The sequence below is a fragment of the Protopterus annectens genome, chromosome 1.part0 (assembly GCF_019279795.1).
Source record: "Protopterus annectens isolate FY-2018-M chromosome 1.part0, PAN1.0, whole genome shotgun sequence".
NCBI lineage: Eukaryota > Metazoa > Chordata > Ceratodontiformes > Protopteridae > Protopterus > Protopterus annectens.
The window spans coordinates 1,294,851,849-1,294,870,272 of record NC_056725.1 but is presented as its reverse complement, the minus strand read 5'-3'; the positions used below and the strand labels follow the sequence as shown (position 1 = coordinate 1,294,870,272).

Here is an 18,424-nt window from a genome sequence, read left to right as displayed (position 1 = left end):
TGAGTTGCCAGCCCGACGTCCAACCTTCAGTGTGCCTCTTCACGCATGTCTTTCGCAGGCTACTCGACCCAGTTACGTTTGTCTTAATGTCTTGCTTAGTCCAATGCTGTTATTAGAGCAAAAAAGAGCATTATCTATGGTCATTTTGCTACCTGAAAATTGTTCTTTGTGCCATCCTTTACTGAAATAGTTTCAACAAAAACATTTGGCTAAAAAATATTGGTTAAAAATATGAAACACAGAAACAGTCCAGAAAGCAAACATCTATAAAGTTAGTAAACGATAATGTGTATGCCTCCTTTAACATTATCAAAGTTTAAAATCTTAGAGAGAAACGCGCAGGAGTTCTCAAGGATTCTGATTGGTGTTTCCTTTTTATGTAATACAGGACCTTTCGCTTTGTTCTCCCAGTCGCCCAGTGACAGAGCTAAATTCAGCAAGTTAACAGCTGATGAACATGGAGTTTCTGCAGAATGTCCAGTCTCTCCTGCAGTTGTTTAACAGTACAGGTGTTATTGCTGTCTTCCTAAGTGTTTTTGTTCTGCTGTTTGACTTCATGAAGAGGAGAATAGTGTGGGACAGGTATCCCCCAGGCCCACGGGGTCTGCCATTTCTAGGAAACATGTTTCAGACTGGCATACGGAAGCCACACTTGCGTGCAACTGAGGTAAGCAGGTAATACTACAATTTTGTGTTTCACAATGAATTATAATTATGTTGCATTTACAGTATCTATTAACACTCTGCAAGGTGCATTACGGTATGAATGAAACTTACAATGTGAACATTTTCATAAATGAATCCATATGTTCAGTTACACAAAATCTCACCTTCTGCTTTAGAAAATGCTAATGCTGCACGCTGCACTCTGCACTATTAGTTTGCCTAATATTTGAAAGATTTTATAGTGCAATCAGATAATGTAAATTTTAGTGCAATGGTGCTGAATTAGATTATCAACAATTTCTCAGCACTCATCCTGTTTCTTTTTGAAAATAAAAAAAAAGCTGATGAACAAACTACATTTACAGTATTGCTCACTGGTCTAGATCAGTTCCCCACAAAGAAATGTGACACGTGCACTTCATATCTCTGTTTTAGCATTGTTTCCGGGTGGTGAAACTTGTATTTAAAAAGGATTTAAACAGTATCAAAAAACAAAAATGCATTATTACAGAATAAAAGAACTCAAAATTGCTGATGTGTAACATACTCCATAATCAGTTAATGCTCATTAAAAGCCAAGCAGAAAATTAAGCCTTTTCTTTCCTAGTAAAGAAAAAAAATAATGGCGCATTTTGTGAGAAGTTGTTGTCTAGTACTCTTTTTTTTAGATTAAAGACAAGATGTTAAGGCCTGGAATTATGCATTAAGGAAAATTATGCAGTCAGTAATTATGTGACTTGGCTACATATGAAGTTTAGTTAGGTTGTTCAAAGCCCTGCAAACATAAAAACACAGATCACTGATAGTTTGAGGTTAAAGTACTAAAACGGAAATTGAGTGAATAGTACAGTGCCTTTCACCTTAACTATGCCCTGTCTGACAAAGTTTAACCAGCAGGTGTAGGTGACATAGGAGCTGTTTCAGGAAGAAAATGAGTAAACAAATGATTGCTACATTATCTCTGGGTGGTTCCAACTATTGCACTGACTCCAACATACTGCCCTGATGTTTCTGCAGTTCAGTGCATTCTTTACAGAATTGCAGTACAGAAGTCACAGAAAACTATATTACATATGGAGTGCACTTTGCATTGTCTGCAAAATGTAGGAATAATTGCATTTCTTCATCATATTATCCCAGATGATCTCTGCAAATAATTGAAGTCATTTGTCAATGCATGCAAAAATACAATGGCATTTAAGTAAGAAAAAAAATATATAAAGAACAATAATTAGATTTTTACTATATATAAAATAGGGATTGGGAGGACCTCAGGGATGTATGAAATTGTACATCTTGTTTGACCTGGAAACCGGATAATGTCAGGGCTACAAATACAAGTCAATTCATAGTAGAGTTTTTTTTTTCTTTTTTTGGAGCTGCATTAAAGCAAGTGGGCAATTATTCTGTAGCCTAGTCACCACATAAATGTCAAATCTGAAGGAAGTAGCCAAGGATGTTCCAAATCATTGAAGGTGGAGAGTGTCTGTATATCGAGATAAGGGGTTACTGTACAGAGAATGGAATTCTGGAGGAGAGTTAGAAGAAGAAATGATACAGCTGCTATTCTCAAGGTCCTACCATAAGGCACTTCAGGCTATACTCCATAATATTTCTTTTTCAGGCCATCTGGGTATGAATCATATGAGAAGGAGGTTTAAGCAATACTTTCAATGATTAGATGTTGCAAAAGACTTCAGATGGCATGAAAATTGTGTGAGCAGTGTCAACATGTTTGCAAAACAAGACAGAAAGCTAACGTTGTTTTGTTACTGTTACCTGCTGTTGAGGAAATGTGTGGGACCTCTTACTTTTTTAAACACCACAGACAAGATGTGCATCTTGGGGATTGTAGCCAGTGCTAATATTGAATATACCGAGGCATTGGTGAAGTTCATCATCAGATCACAGCTGCAGTAATGTTGACAGATGTGATGTATCCATTTGAAGATATTATACATCTGGCCAGTATACCAAAATTTAGGCACTCCTACCTCATGCACTGTATGACCAATCTTAGATCTAGGCCCAGGGGTTACATGCTTGTATTTAATGGATGTGTGGACAAGAAGATCCTTAGAGCTCTCCTGATGCCAGTCTGTGAAGTAAGACTCCATCTCTGGCTGGTTCTGTCAGCTGTATAAAAGGATCCAGTTGCCTTCACAAGAGAAAGCTAAATACCCAACTGGGAACCCTTCCTCATTTTTGAATTTTCCATCTTGTGAACCTTATTCATAGCCTCTAAGAGAAGCAACTGCCTCTGTGGTGGGCAGATTCTGTATAAGAACAGGCACAACCAGTATCTTTTCTGCCTAGGGACCAAGCATAATGCCAAGGACTGGTATATATGTCTGGCTTCTGTCCAAAAACCTTCAGAAGCCATCTATCTTCATTAAAAAAATGAATATAGAAAATAAGTGTTTACAGGTGCTAGCACAAGCCAGTATGCAGTTGAGAGCTCCTGCCTTGGACATAACTTTACAGCTAAAAAAGAAATCCAAAAAACAGAAAGATGTTACGTTGTCCATCACTTAATGCCTCTCAGAGTCAGATGTCTCAGCTGATGCTGGTGATAAGCCTGCAGACCATCTGACCTCTGGGCCTGTTCCAAATATTAAAACCCTGTTAGAGGCAGACATGGAATATCTTTTTTGCATGTCCCATCTGATCAGGAAGAACTCAGGCTTGCAAACTCAGAGGGACCAAATTGCTTTCCTCAAATATTAGTGAATGAGAACTTCCCTTATGCAGCTACATTCAGGGTCAGGCCCTTCACATAGAGTTTCTTTGGCACCTCATAAAAGAAAAAAAAAAAATGACAAAATACTTTTGCTATCCTGCTATGTTTACTCTCAAAGACCCTCAACATTAATGGCAGGACTTCTCTCAGGGGCTTTTAAAAGCTCTTCTGGGTTTAAACCCCCACAGGTTTTTAATTCTTCACTCTCTACCACTCTGGAAAAAAAGGAGAGTACTTCTTGTAAGGTCAATAGGTCAATTCTTCCTATGAACAAGACTCTAAATCTTTGGTTTATTCCTGTTAGTTATACTTCCTTCTGGGTATGAGACTGAACCCGAAGGCACGTTATCTTGAGTCCCCCCAAGCAGTACCCTGTTTTGGGGGCACCATCCAAAAGATGTTGCAGCATTTCAAGTAGGAGTAAAAACAATTCTCTGAATCACAAAAAGTATACTGCAATCTGTCATATATGGAAGCTCCCATGTCTTCTGCTATCTCTCCTGTATTAGAAGCTTTGGGGGACAGTTTCCTTTCTGCTTCAGTATCGCCAAAATCTTAACCATGTGCATCAAAAAGCCTAACATGTATAAAGTTCCTGCTAGCCTTTTATAGAGCCAGAACATGGTTTTTACAAGGACCATACTTCAAGGGTTACTAGACTCCAGTAATTGTTGTCTTACCCTCTCAAAATCTACCTATAGGCTTTGGGAATTGTCCCATCTCTCAGCATTACTTAAAGAATGATCTAATAATGAACATAGTACAGAATGTATCATAACAGAACAGGTTCAAATAGATCACTGTTGCATAATATGCACCTTCCTTCCATCTCCCATAGTTTGAAGTGAAACTCCTACTTGTCTATTCTTCCTTTCTATATTTTATTTTATGTGAGTCTTTCTTTTCTCTTTTTGCTCAATCAGTGTATATTTGGGACAGGACAGATCTGAGAATGTTCATGCTTGTACATCCCTTAAGTACCTGCATGTAGTTCTTGTGCCTATGTCTAAAGTCGGACATATGCCATGTGATGAAGGAACATCTAAAATTTGGTATACTGGCTATTCTTGATAGGATACTTCCCATGTACCAGTATTACTGCAGCAGTGATCTATTTGAATATCTACTGTTACGTTAAGCTCTTATACAACTGTACTTTGACTTCTACTGAGGTGGAAAATATAATAAATGCCATGTTAGAAATTTTCAGAAGGTTTTTTTTTTTTCCCTGGGAAATACTAATAAACAAAGGGGGTAACTTCATATCAGAACAGCTGATGTATGTCTATTCATATGTTGCAGTATTCATAACATGAGGGAGTCTGCTGCCAGCTGATTTATATGCTGGCCAGTATATAAATGTCTAGCACTACCGTAGGGTACGTGTGACGTCACACAAAGCACAGCTCCTACTTTGGTCATAAAATGACATTGGTTTTAAAGTGGACGTCAGCACATACCAATAACTTTTCTGTTACCAGTCAGATCGTCTTCTCCGGTCGTCACTCATCAGATAAGTTGCAGATCCTGATCAGGTAAGTGCCCCTTTGGGTTTTTTCCTTATCAATGTGGAAGGCAGATTCCGCATAAGGACTCTCACGACCTTTGTCTCTTTTGCTTAGGCCCTTACCACGACCATACTACTTTTGCTGTATTTGTAAGGTCTTTGTTCCCAAGATCCTGCTTAACTATGTAGCTTCTCTGAGTTTATATCTAGAAAACCAGTGCCTTAAACATCTCACACATGATATGATAAGTACATTAGGCCCTTCAGGTGATCCACTAGCTAAGAAGGGCAAGAAGTCTAGGCCTGACTTACCCACTGCTCCTCCTGTTCTGGACATCTCTCCTGAGGTCGATGTTGGCTCAGAGACCGTTCCAGAGTCGATAGGCACACCAATGGGTACTGGTGTGGAGGCCATGAAGGACCCTACTAGCATGTCATAGAGGGATATGCAGATGTCCATTCTGGATGTAGGGGGGAACCTTGGATCATCATGACTGAAAGTGCACGTGGCATTCCACCCCTACCAATATTGTTGAGTGTTGTAGGCCGACATCAGGCCCATCCACTTTCCATTGCATTGATGTTCCTCAAAAGAAAAAACTTAAAACTAAACTTGCCCCCCCCCTCCCCGAAACAACTGGCGGATTGGCAGGCCTTTTCCCAAGGGCTGTTCAATGCGTTTATGGCCCTGAAACTAACTTCAGCAATCTCCCTCCCTTCTTCCTTTACACCTCAAAAGAGGATTTCTGAGGAGCTTGTTTCAGATGAAGAGGATTCTTCTGGGACTGAATCTTTGGCTTATTTTGCCCAAAGTTCTTTTCCTTTGGGATATGCTTCCCTAGAAGAAGAATCAAAAGGAACAGATTCCCCTGGAGAGGATATTTCTTTTGGGGAAACCATTGTAAAAATTAGGGAGTTTTTCAAATTGGATTGTTCTCAGGTGTCAGAAATCTAAAAAATATATTATGACTTGCTGCAGATGGACTCCCCTTCTCTGTCTGCTATACCTCCTGTTCTACCAGCCTTCCTAGATGCTTTCTCTACAGCTTCTAAGTGCCCTGACTTTCAACTTCCTGTTCCTAAAAGGCCAGACAGGTTTTATAAAGTGCCAGAGGATTCCAAATGTCTGTTTAAATGACCCTCTGCAACAATTTCAGTATATGCTGACAAGGCCTCCAAGATACTGCCCTGTCCTTCTCTGCTCCCTTCGGGTAAGAAAAGTAAAGATATGGAGAGACTGGGGAAGAAAGTTTTTATATATCAGCTACTTTGGCATTCAGAGCCATAAGTTACTGACCCATAATGATCAAATATTCTTTGGCTCTTCTCTCTGATGCTGGTGTGCTACTTTCAAAGATCCCAGACTCTCCTACTAAGGCTAAGCTCTCCTCCATCCTTAACTCCTCTGCTCAGGATACATGGCATTCTATAATGTGTAGCTATGATGTTGTGGAGGCATCATCTAGAGTGATTGCATCTGGGTCAGTTCTCAGGAGATACTCCTGGATTAGACTTCAACCATTTCCTGATGACATTAATGCAAATATTATGGATGCCCCCCCCCCCCCCCGGACATGACATTATTTGATACTTCTGCTGTAGAACTCTTTCAAGTCTTTACATGAAAAGGGCAAAGAGCTGTAAAAATCTGAAGCACATTTTTGTCTCCTCAGTCCCTAGGTTTCAGAGGAACTACCCTACTAAGACCCCATTTGTAAGGAAGTCTTCCAGGCCCCAGTCTTCAAAGGGCAAAAGAGATGCTAGGAAGCAAACTTCATCTAAATCTACCTCCCCAACTCCTGCTGCTCAGAGACAGCCCTTTCAGGTTAAGCCAGGTGGTCGGTGACTACCTACCTCCAGGCACCCACACTCCTCTTTCCCTTCACCTTTCCCTGTCTCTCGTTCTGCTTAGAGACAGATCACTCAGGACTCTTGGGTCCTATCTGTCATCCTTCAAGGATACTTTATGGTGTGAAAGACTCCTCCTTCCTTCAGGGGTATTCCATAGCCTCCAAGGGAACAACAGGAACTCTTTCCCCAAGTTATTTCCACACTTATCTCTCAAGGCACCATTCAGAAGATGCCGCCTTTCCAAGTGGGAAAAGTGTTAGATTCCAGGATGTTCCTGGTCCTCAGGAAGGATGGTCATTGGAAGCCCATTCTAGACCTATCCCATCTAAATGCTTTCCTGAAAGTGCCCACTTTTCCCATGTTAACTTTGCTCACTCTTCTTCCTCAGGCCTGTATAGTGTTCTTGGACATCAAAACATAATCAAGCTACACAGGCACAACTGCAGAAGTTAAGCAAGCTCATGAATCTTGTACTAGACTTCAATTTCTTTACTTTCAATGGCAAACACTACAAACAAAAAACTGGTATAGCAATGGGGGATGCCATGGCTCCCAGCATAACTAACATAGCCCTGGGCAAGTGGGAGGAGGACTTTGTGTTAAACAATGCAGACTACATGCAGCATATCACATGCTACTTATGTTTTATTGATGACATTTTTATTGTGTAGGAAGGTGACACCTTGCAGCTTGGAGATTTTATCACTTACCTCAATCAAACAACCCCATTCCTGAAGTTTATCTCTTCCCGTAGCTATACTTCAACCACTTTCTTAAATATGCAGATTTTAAAGGACACCAAAAATAACAGAATCACCACTGATCTATTCAGAAAACCAACGAGGGTTAACTTATTACTCCACAGTAAAAGTCTACATCCTACAAAACCCAAGTATAATGCAGTGAAGTCCCAAGGCTATAGATTAGTTAGAATTACCACAGAGGTGTAACCATTTTTGAGAAACCTGAACAACTTCGAGAACAATTTTCTAGTGAGAGGCTATGAAACCTGCAACCCATCATAGAACTGAAAAGGACTGAAGCACCTAAACTCAAACTCCCCAGTAGGAGAATGTTAAGAAATTCCACAGAGAATAACAAATGCAAAAATAGCTTCATCTAGACATATACTTTGTATTATCACAGTATCAAAAATGTTATTGAAGAAAACTGGGACATTGTCACAGGAAACCCTTTTCTGATTAACGTCTTAGGTGAAGCCCCATCCTTTGTTTGTTTATAGGAAGGCCAGGAACATTAGAAGTTTTGTTGAATTTAAACCTAGACCTTATGAGAGAAACACTAAAAGATGTGAAATTAATTGTACATTTTGTATATTTATACAGCAAGGTGCCCTTATTTAAAGAAAATCATTAAGACCAGTGCAGGGGTGACTGTAACACTACAAAAGCAATTTACAGGGCACAGTGCAATTAATGTGATGCATTCTATGTGGCAAGACTGTAAATAAACTCAAGCGTAGGATTTCATGTCATCCGTCAGAAGTCCGCTCTGGATGTAAAAATAATGCACTAGCCAAACACCTTTCTCTTCATAAAAGGCACACAGGTTTTAAGTTCCAGACCCTGCATTGCATAGACTTGGGTGATCTTGAAGTAGACATCCCGAATATTCTGGAGAAACATGAACTTGTGGCAATTAAACCTGAACTCTTTTTAGGAAGCCTGGACTAAACTACTACTGTTCAATTAAAAGTGCACTGGAATTTAGAAAATTGCCACATTGTTTACATGACTAATTTTTTGTTTTATTTTATTTTATTTTATTCTACCAGTTGGTTTTAAATGCCATTTCAAATCAGTTGTAATTTAAGTGTATATTTTGTTTCCATCATCATACATTTTTTTTCTTATTTTTTTATTTTTCTGGTTCTCTTTTTTCCACTTTATTCAAAATGATGTGTAATAACAATACTAATTGTAAAATAATTAATATTTTTATAGATAGTTTTAGGGTTCTTGTACACAGACCTGAAGAAGTCTAGAAGGATGAAAGCGATCTTTAACAATAGGTTATGAAAATAGAATATGAGTTTTACAATTGAATTTTTACATGCAAAGCGTATATGTATATATTTATATATATTTTTGATTGCCAAATGGACTAAGGTTGATATATTTCCAGCCATGTAGTATATTGTCTTGGATAAAATCACATACTTAGTAATCTACTTAATAATCTGGTTAAATAAGAGGTACTGCATCATTATAAATTTGATTTAAAGTACATAAGGGTTGTATTGTTATGACTGCTACTAAGTAGGGCAGGACCAGCTCGAATGTAATACTGAGGGGGAAGAGATGTGAATTTAACATGTGTACCAATAACACTTTTGTTTTACAGCGCAATAAACCACTCCCTTGCCTGATAAAAGTATATATATATATATATATATATATATATATATATATATATATTTAGAAAGCTTGTGAGGAAACTATTACTCTATTTTTGTTTTACTTGGATCGTTTGTCTGTGTACTTAGTAAAGGATTTTCAACTGGAAACAGACTGCCTGCCTTGCGTAGATTACTTTCGAATACTTAGTAATTCTGTAAAATTATGTATCTTTTTTTTACTTAAGATGAGTTTAAGTTCACTGCTTCTACTGCTATTGTCTGATCTGATTAATATACAGTGATTAACTAGAGATATATGGACTGAAAACCTCAATTCTCTGCCTTGCCTTTTGCATTGTCTACAGCCACAAGAGTCTTCACAAAATGCTTGGCTCCTGTTCTAGCCTTCTGCAGGCTACAGGGCATACAGTTTTTCTCATATCTGGATGATCTTCTTCTCCAGGTTCAGACTCCAGACACCCCTCAGGAGAATCTTCTCTTCATGGTGTCACTGCTGGAGGGTCTAGGATTCACTATCAACTACCAAAAATCTACTCTGGTTCCTTCTCAGGACCACATTTTCCTGGGATGCAGGATCCAGTCAGACAGGATGCTGGCTTCCTTGCCAACAGAAACGGTCCTGTCCCTCATTTCTTACTTCTAGGCCCTCTTGCCCCTGACACCCCTGACTGCCAGGGAGTTTCTTTGCCTCTGGGGTTCATGGCATCAACTATTCCCATGCTACCACTAACCAAGTTAGACATGAGGAAATTCCAGTGATTCCTGAGAACAGTATGGGTACAACACTCCCATCCTCTGGAGTTTGCTATCCCCTTCTAACCTGCCTGAAAAAGGAGATACACTGGTGGATTCATCAGGTTGCAAGGAATCCAGACTTAACCTTGCAACCACCTCTTCCCACTCAGGAGCTGTACACAGATGCTTCAGACCTGGAATGGGGAACAGCCCTAGCCTCATGTAGGGTCAGAGATGTGTGGTCTCCCTCTACAAGAGGGAGCACATTAAAATAAAATAAAGGAGATGAGAGCCCCAATTTTTCGCTCTGTAAATCTTCAAACTCTTTCTTTTCCCAGGTGACTTAAAATGGTTTACAGACAATACCGCAGTCCTCTATGTCAACAAACAGGGAGGGACAAAGTCCTGTCTCCTGCACAGAGTGGCTCTCCAAGCCTGTGAGTTAGCTTCCCAGAGTCAGCTCACCCTGCTGGCAGTTTACATACCTTCGACTCAAAATGTTGTGGCAGACAATTGAGCCAGGTCCATGACTCAGTCCCATGAATGGATGTTGCACAAGGATGTACTTTGGCCCATCGATAGGGTACTCCTCAGGTAGATCTCTTCACCCCCCCCCCCCCTGTGAACAGACAACTTCTCAAGTTTTATGCCAGATTCTTGATCCCCTGGCATGGAAGGTTGACGCCCTATCCTTTTCTTGGCATGTGATGTTTCTATATGCATTCCCCCCTTCTCACTTCTCCAAAAGGTCCTATTGAAGCTTCACCAGGAGCAACCAAAATCTTGCTGGTGATTCCCTTTTGGCCAAGACAGCACTGGTCACCCCTTCTGCATTTCGGCATGGGCACCACAAGTTAGCCCACAGAATGGACCTACTCACACAGGACAAGAGAACTCTAATACACCCACAGATGTCAACTCTACAACTGACCCTGTGAGTGATGGGGTTTAGCTTCCCTTCAGACACATTTTCTCTGTGGACGTGCTGCAAGTTCTGCAGGAGGCCAGAAATCCTATATTTCCAAATGGAAAAGCTTTTCCATCTCGTATCTTTTCAAAGGATTTGCAACCACTGCTGGTGGATGTTCCAGTGGTTCTGTCCTATCTATGTGAATTATTGAAGAGTGGACTGTCATACTCTTCAGTAAAAGCTCATCTTTCTGCTGTCTCTGCATGTCTGCCTATGTCTTCCCCCTTTAGCTTCCAGGCTGGAAGTTAAACTTTTCCTAAAAGATATCCTTCATATTAAACAACCAAGAAAACCAGTTCCTCCTCCTCCTTAAGATCTTAATTTTATCCTAGAAAAAATTATCCTGACCCCTTTAGAGCCAGCAAGTACTTCTTTTCTGCAACACTGCACCTGTAAAACAGTTATTGTGACCATTACCTCTGCTAGAAGGGTTTCTGAATTACAGGCTCTGATGTTGTCTTCTCCCTTCACGGTTTTCCACAAGGATCAGGTCTCTTTACGCACTAATCTCACCTTTTTGCCCAGGGTGGTAAATGAGTTGTCATTCGGTCAGTCCATCAGTCTTCCCACCTTCTTCCCTTCTCCTCAGTCCTCTAGTGAGAGGATCCTACACACTTTAGATGTGCACAGGCAACTCGGATATTACTTGGATAAAACCAATCTGATTAGGAAATGTGACAGCGTTTTTATCTCCTAGCACCCAAGGGCCCTGGGCAGGCCTGTTTCCAAGCAGACTATTTCCACTTGGATTTCTAAAACCATTGCCTTTGTTATGTGTCTCGTGGGAAGACTCTTCTCTCACCTGTTAGGGCACATTCCAACAGAGCTGTGTCTTCCTCTGATGCCTTTCTCAGGGTTTAGGCACCTGTTCTATCTTGGAAGCAGCTACCTGGTCTTCTGTACATACCTTCACAAAACACAATGTTAGATGGCATTTCCAGGTCCAGAGCTGGTTTTGCTGGGGCTATTTTGCAGGGTTGGTGAAGAGTGCTGTTGCTCCTCTGCCCAATTCTTCTTCTGCATGAGCCTTGGTATTCTCCCTCATGTTATGAATACTGCAGCATATGAATAGAAGGGCATAGAATAGTTGACTAAAATCTTACCATAACCATAGATGTCCTTCTCTTCTATATGCTGCAGTATTATTTCCCCCCCGCCTTCCTGTTTACTGGTGGTGGGTTTCCTCACCTGGGATCAGGCTGGTGCTCTGCTTGCGGCATTCAGTTATGAGGATTGGTATATGCCGATGTCCGCTTTATACCCAATGTCATTTTATGACCGACGTAGGATCTGTGCTTTGTGTGATGCACATTCCCTACAGTAGCATTAGACTTTTTTATACTGGTTGGATTTATGAGACAGCTTGCGGCGGACCCCATCATGTTATGAATACTGCAACATATAGAAGAAAAGGACATCTATGGTTATGGTAAGAATTTACACAACTGTTCTTTCTAGCTTGTGAAAATGTGGTGGGGTAAAACAGTTAAAAACTACTACCCAACACGCCTCTGAAATATCCCTAATATTCAGGGACATCCCTGATTTTGACTGAGATTTTAGCTCTGCCCCTCTTAATCCCTCCTAAAACTTGTAAGTTTTGGAGAAAATGTGATAAATTACATTTAAATGAATAATGACAGTAATCGGAGTTTAGAGTTCTTTTACTTCTGAAAATGTATATTAATTCACATCCTCTTACTCTGTCAATATCTAAAGTTAATAGTAATAATATTTTGTGTCCCTCATTGTTTTTGGATTTGTCCCTGATTCTATTGAGATTTGTCCCTGATATATTGAGAGCTGTGCCACCCACAAACAAATGGTTGGTTGGAGAGATGCAACTCTCCTCTTAGTACCACACACAGAGTATTCACAAACCAATTTAATTAGTTGTGGGACAAATACTTCTTCCTTCTCCTTTTTACATACAGACAGATGCCCTAAAATTTCACTTTTTTTGAGCTACTTTATGGTCACAAAGTAAAGGACCAAAGACTTAAAAGACCACTATGGGCAGAAGCTGAAAAATATATAAATGTTATCATCCCATGAGGTTCTACACAATTCAGACTTGCTAATGTCAGAACACTAATTACTAATTGTATTTATTTATTCTTTGTAACTTTGAATACCCTCATGGGAGCAGGCACAGACATGCTGACCTGATCTTGTTTTCTTGGAAAAGCTACATCTTGCCATAATGTACTGTCGGGGCACAGTTGATGAGATTAGAATGTTTTAGTCTGCTTTACCAAATCATAGTCCCCACTCCCTTTGAAAGGAAATGGGGAGAATATTGTCAAGTTGAAAATCCTTAGTAAAAGTGGTGCATTGGTGAATTTTTGCAGTGACTCTTACATTTTTTTATGTGGGTTGCATAATCTGTGAAAGATTCTTCCAAAAAGTTAAGCAAATATCTGAGACAACATAACCTGTGTAAAAATTGACTTTTTTTTTAAATTCAAGGGCCTGTCTTCCTGCTCTGAGTCAGCCAGTGTGTCATATTTCTTGACCAGCAAATTTCATCTAATTAGTGAAGTTACTGTCTGGGTTATCATGTTTATTTCCATTCAGGTTTTAAATGACTTAATAGATTTACAGCCCCAGGAAAGGAAAACAGCACAACTTAATATAACAATAGAAAGGTCAAAAGAGTTGTGAAGTTTGAGCCTGCAAACCTACATGGCCTCTATAGCTGTGAAATAATAGTAATAAAGCTTACACGTACCTTACTCTGTATGTCTTTCATTGCAAAAGACTTTTTCAGATGTGCAGACAAAACATTGAGCAAAGGAGGCAAATTCCTTATCAAAATAGCATGACATTTAATTTTGCCCTAACATAGTATACACTGAGGAAGATTATTAGGATAACAATGCCACAGAAGGGGGAAAACTGCTAATTCGTGACTTTTCAATATGTGGAATTATGGGGAATCATTCTATATGAAGGGAAGCACACTTTTGGGAAAGAGAAATGACAGGTTTTGCATTAGCATGATTTTTTTAAGGGATATGAAGTATGAAACTCAAAAAGATGTCATTATTTAATAGCATCAATTTTTACTGATTTGTCAAAAAAAAAATTTAAGATGGAACAGACAAAAAAATCTGAGGCAAAAAGCAGGACATTCTGTGAAAATCTGGACATTTGGGAGGTATGGCTGGCAGCGGTATGTTAAGAGGATGCTAAAGGTTTAGTGTTGGGGGTTATGTTTGTTAGTGAATACTTATTGTTGGATTCTGTCAGTCAATGACATGGAGGCCAGATGAGGGGAGAATTTTCAGTTTCACATCTGATGGGCAGGGTTGCATTTGAATAAGGTTAGGGATGTACTCTGCTTCGCATGGATTGGGAGCCTATACCAGAGCATGGAGATCCTTTGAGACACATATCTGTTTCACCAGTCTGTTCTATTTACATTGCAAGCAAAGTTTACATCCTTGGATCTTTGAGTTTCTGGTGCTATTAATTTTGTGAATGTGCAAAAGGTCCACGAGGGCTGGATCAGGGGAAGCCTTATATGCCAGGTATAGATCATGTCTCAGTAACCTGTAGGAGACGGAGTATAGAGACAGAGCTTTAAGCTGATTTACATAGGACAGTGTTTTGGTGAGGAACCTCCATGGGAATTCTACCTGTTGCATATCCCTGGTCAGGTATATACCAAAGGGGGTACTGTACTCGGTGATGGGTTTGATAAATGCTGTATAACTTCCTTTGGACCTGGATGCCATACCCTTACTTATAAGTTGGGTGACATAGAATGATTTTCTTATTATCTTGGTTACGTGGTGCTAAAAGGCTAGATTATTGTCTACATATGTTCCCAGATCCCTGACTACTGGGTCAACTCTTATGGGTGTCTTATCAATGGAGTAACTAACCTGGGTGGACTTTTTCCCCAAAAGGGACTATAATGTACTTCTTGCAATTAATTCTTAATCATGGCTTTGGCACCAGCCATTTGTTTGTGTTACACCTTCTTGCAGGACATTAGTGTCATGGGGGTATCTATGATCGCTCCCACTTTTCAGTCATCTGCTAACTTAGTAAGTCAGATGTCCTTGACATTAGCCTTGACCTCTGAGAAGTAGAAGCCAACAGGAGTGAGCCCAGCACTGAGCCCTGAGGTACTATGCCAGTGTCCAATCTCTTGATGGAGGCAGTGTCCTTAGTCCTGACTTCTTAGATCCTATCTGTGAGGCAGCTGGCAATCCAGTGAATTATGTAGGGATTTATGCCTAATTCAACAAGTTTGTCAACAATACCTGAATGGAGTATTGTATCAAATGCTTTAGCAAGGTCTAGGTAGGTGGTATTCACCTTTCTTCTCTCATCCGTTGCCTTGCTGACCTTCTCAAAGAAGTGTTCTAGGTTAGGTAGGCATGACCTTCCTTTGACAAAACCAAATTGGGTTGGTACATAACCTGTTTTGAGGCTGTATTTGTAAAGTAACTTGATTGGTCTTGATGGACCATGTTTCAAGCAATTTAAGAGGCAACCCAGAATATTGGCTTTGCACACTGAGACTGTGTTTTTGGACTTAGTGAGGGCTGCCTTGACCTGCTCCCTGTTAATAGTTGGGAGGGGTTATGCTAGTAGGAATTTCACTGGGGGAGGTGGGGGACAGTGTGAACTTACGTTAGAGCTGAATTTGTCAGCCAGCAAATTCACTGTCAGTCAGCTCAGTGAAGGTGATACCATTTACCACCAGTTCAGCACACTGCTGTGTATTACATTTAAAGTTTTCGACATAGCTGTACAAGGCCTTGTGGTTGCCTTTCCCCTAGCAGGCTATCTTGACTTCATAACTGGCCTTGCTGGATTTACATAGTTTGCTTAGTTTCCTCTTTAGTTTAATTAGTGAGCTCTTGTCATTATGAGAAGTTGCTCTTTCTGATTTTTGCAATTACTTTTATTTCCTTTTTTTATATACCCTGTTAAGGTTAGGATTCCACCAGTGTGGTTTGTTATTGAGGTTTGTTTTGGGCTTACTACTAGTAGGTACAGCAGCCTCTATGCAGCCATTCACAGGCTGTACAGGATTTCTTTGAATAATACTGCATACTGCTGTGAACTCAGGCTTCGGAGGGGCGAATTTTGACAAACTGTCACTTAATAAGATGTATTTTGCTTTAGAAGAGTTCATAACTGATACAGGTTTTGTTGGGTTTTCCTTGCTGGTTTTTATTTCAAAGTAGACAGCTTTGTGATTTGACTTCATCATTGGGGTGGGGGGGGGGGCAGTGCTCTCATATTGGTGAGTACTAGGTTCAGTATGTTTGAACCTCTGGTTGGAGTGTGCACTATCTGGTCAAGTGTATTTGTTCATAGGATTATAGGTTCATAGGTATATGCTAGGCTAAAGGCCACCAGGACCTTTATAAGCTGAGCCATACAATTCAACCCAGTTGTGTTCTTGTGTATCATGGGCATTTATTAGGAGGAGGTATGTTAATTACAATGTTTCTAGAGGTTATTTGGGGGTTATGTTAGTTTGGGCATTAGCATTTGCCTCTCTGTCAAAATCATGGGAGGCCAGACCTGGGGTGAATTTCTGATTTTGCATCCATTGTTCAAGGTTATACATAAATAGGGTTAGGGATGGACTATGTTTCACATGGATGGGGAGCCTGCTCTAAAGTATGGGGATCCTCTGAGATACATATTTGTCTTTCCAACATGTTTTATTTATATTACAAGCAAAATTTAAATCCTTGGATCTAGTGGTTCTGATGCTGTTCATTTTGTGGGTGTGCACAAGGTCCATCAGAGCTAGATACAAAGATGCCTTGTATACCAGGCATAGATCACCTCTTAGTAACCTGTAGGAGATGGATTATAGAGAGAGGGCTTTATAGTGATCAATATAGGACAATGTGTTTATACCCTGGATTCTCTTGGTGAGGAACCTTGTTGCATATGTCTGGTCAGGTACATGCCAAAGGGGCATTATGTTCAATGATGGGTCTAAGGCTAAATAAAGTGGCACTATGACTTCCTTAGACCTGAATGCAATGTCCTTATGTATAAGTTGGGCAACATAGAATGATTTTCTTACTACCTTGGCCACATGCTGGTAAAAGGCCAAATTGCCATCTACATATGTTTTCAGATCCCTGACTACCAGGTCAGCTCTTAGGAGTGTTTTCTTAATTGAGTAATTATCATGGGTGGCAGTGTTCCCAAAAGGCACTATAATGCAAGTTTTAGTCCTTGGCTTTAACACCAGTCATTTGTCTGTGCTAAACCTCGATGTTAGTGTCATGTGCAGAATATATGATAGCTCCCTATTTGCAGTCATTTGTACACTTGATTAGCCAAAGGCCCTTGACATTAGCTTTTACCTCTGTGAAGTAAATGACAAATAGGCGCAGCCCGGCATGGAGCCCTGAGGTACCCCACTGGTGACCGGTCTCGTAGTGGAGGTGGTATCACCAATCCTGACTTCCTAGGTCCTGTAGCTGAGCCAGCTGGCAAGCCATCAAGATATGTAGGGATTTATGCCCAGTTCAGTTTTTGTCAACTATAGCTGAGTGGGGTGTTGTATCAAAACCTTAGCCAGGTCCATGTAGGTGGTATGCACCATTTTCCTATCGTGCATTGCTTTGATGAATTTCTCAAAGAAGTCCATCAGGTTTAGTTGGCATGACCTTCCTTTGACAAAGGCAGACTGGGATGCAGCCAGTGTTTTTGAAGGTTGTGTATGTCTTTGTTGATCTTTTCCATATTTTATTAAAATCCAGGAAACATTGTGCCTGCAGGTTGGAGGCAGTGTCTGTTTCCCAATCTATATAGGGGTAGTTGAAGTATCCCTTGAATAGGGTATTTGGCTGGATAGTGAGTGCCTCCAACAGGTCTAAGTATGAGTTATAGAATTCTTGGGACATAGATGGTGACCTGAAGCTTGCGAGGATATGGTAGGGGACTTTAGCTATGGTGATTTGAATGTGGTCGAACTCTATGGCATCATCCTGTTTAACCATCCTAGAGGTATACTTGTTGCTAATGTAAATCAAGAGTCCTCAGCCTTTAGTGTCTGATCGTCTAAATGTGTGGAAGTCAATGAAACCATGCAGTGCCAGAGTACTTTCTGCAGCTTTAAACCATGTTTTGGTAAAGGCACAGCTGTGTATTCTCCATAGTGAAGAGAGAGCTTGTAGGGTGTAACGTTTCTAGTTAGGGCTCCTAGCACTGAGCAGTAGTACTTACTGGTTACTTTGTGTTTTATTTGCTAATGTGAGAGGCTAAATGGGATTCTCACAAGGAACTGGTTGTGGTATACGTGCTAAATTTGAGGACTAAGCTTTGGGAGCTCATTTATTTGCACAGAAGCTCCTAGCACAAGCACAACGGCAGAAAAAGTTGCAGACGAAAATGCGGTTGAACAAAAAGTAATGTTGCTTATTCTTATTCATTCGAATAAGCTGAATGCAGCTTGGAAGGGTCCTTTCACTGTTTTGAAGAAGGTGAGTAATGTCAAATATATAGCAGAGCTGCCCAGCAGGAGACAAAAAAAAAAAAACCTCTACCTTGTTAACGTGATGAGGCCCTGTACATTACAGGGGA

At 40.3% G+C, this 18,424-nt stretch overlaps 1 protein-coding gene across 1 annotated transcript in view; it reads left to right on the top strand.

Moving 5' to 3' along the window:
* Positions 1-407: 407 nt before the first annotated feature.
* Positions 408-18,424, top strand: part of LOC122797693 (cytochrome P450 2D15-like) — an 807,038-nt gene continuing 789,021 nt past the window's right edge. Inside the window, exon 1 of the mRNA XM_044066231.1 lies at positions 408-667. Within this exon, the coding sequence (XP_043922166.1) occupies positions 452-667 (216 nt within the window). The 5' untranslated portion in view covers positions 408-451. The remainder of the gene's footprint in view (positions 668-18,424) is intronic.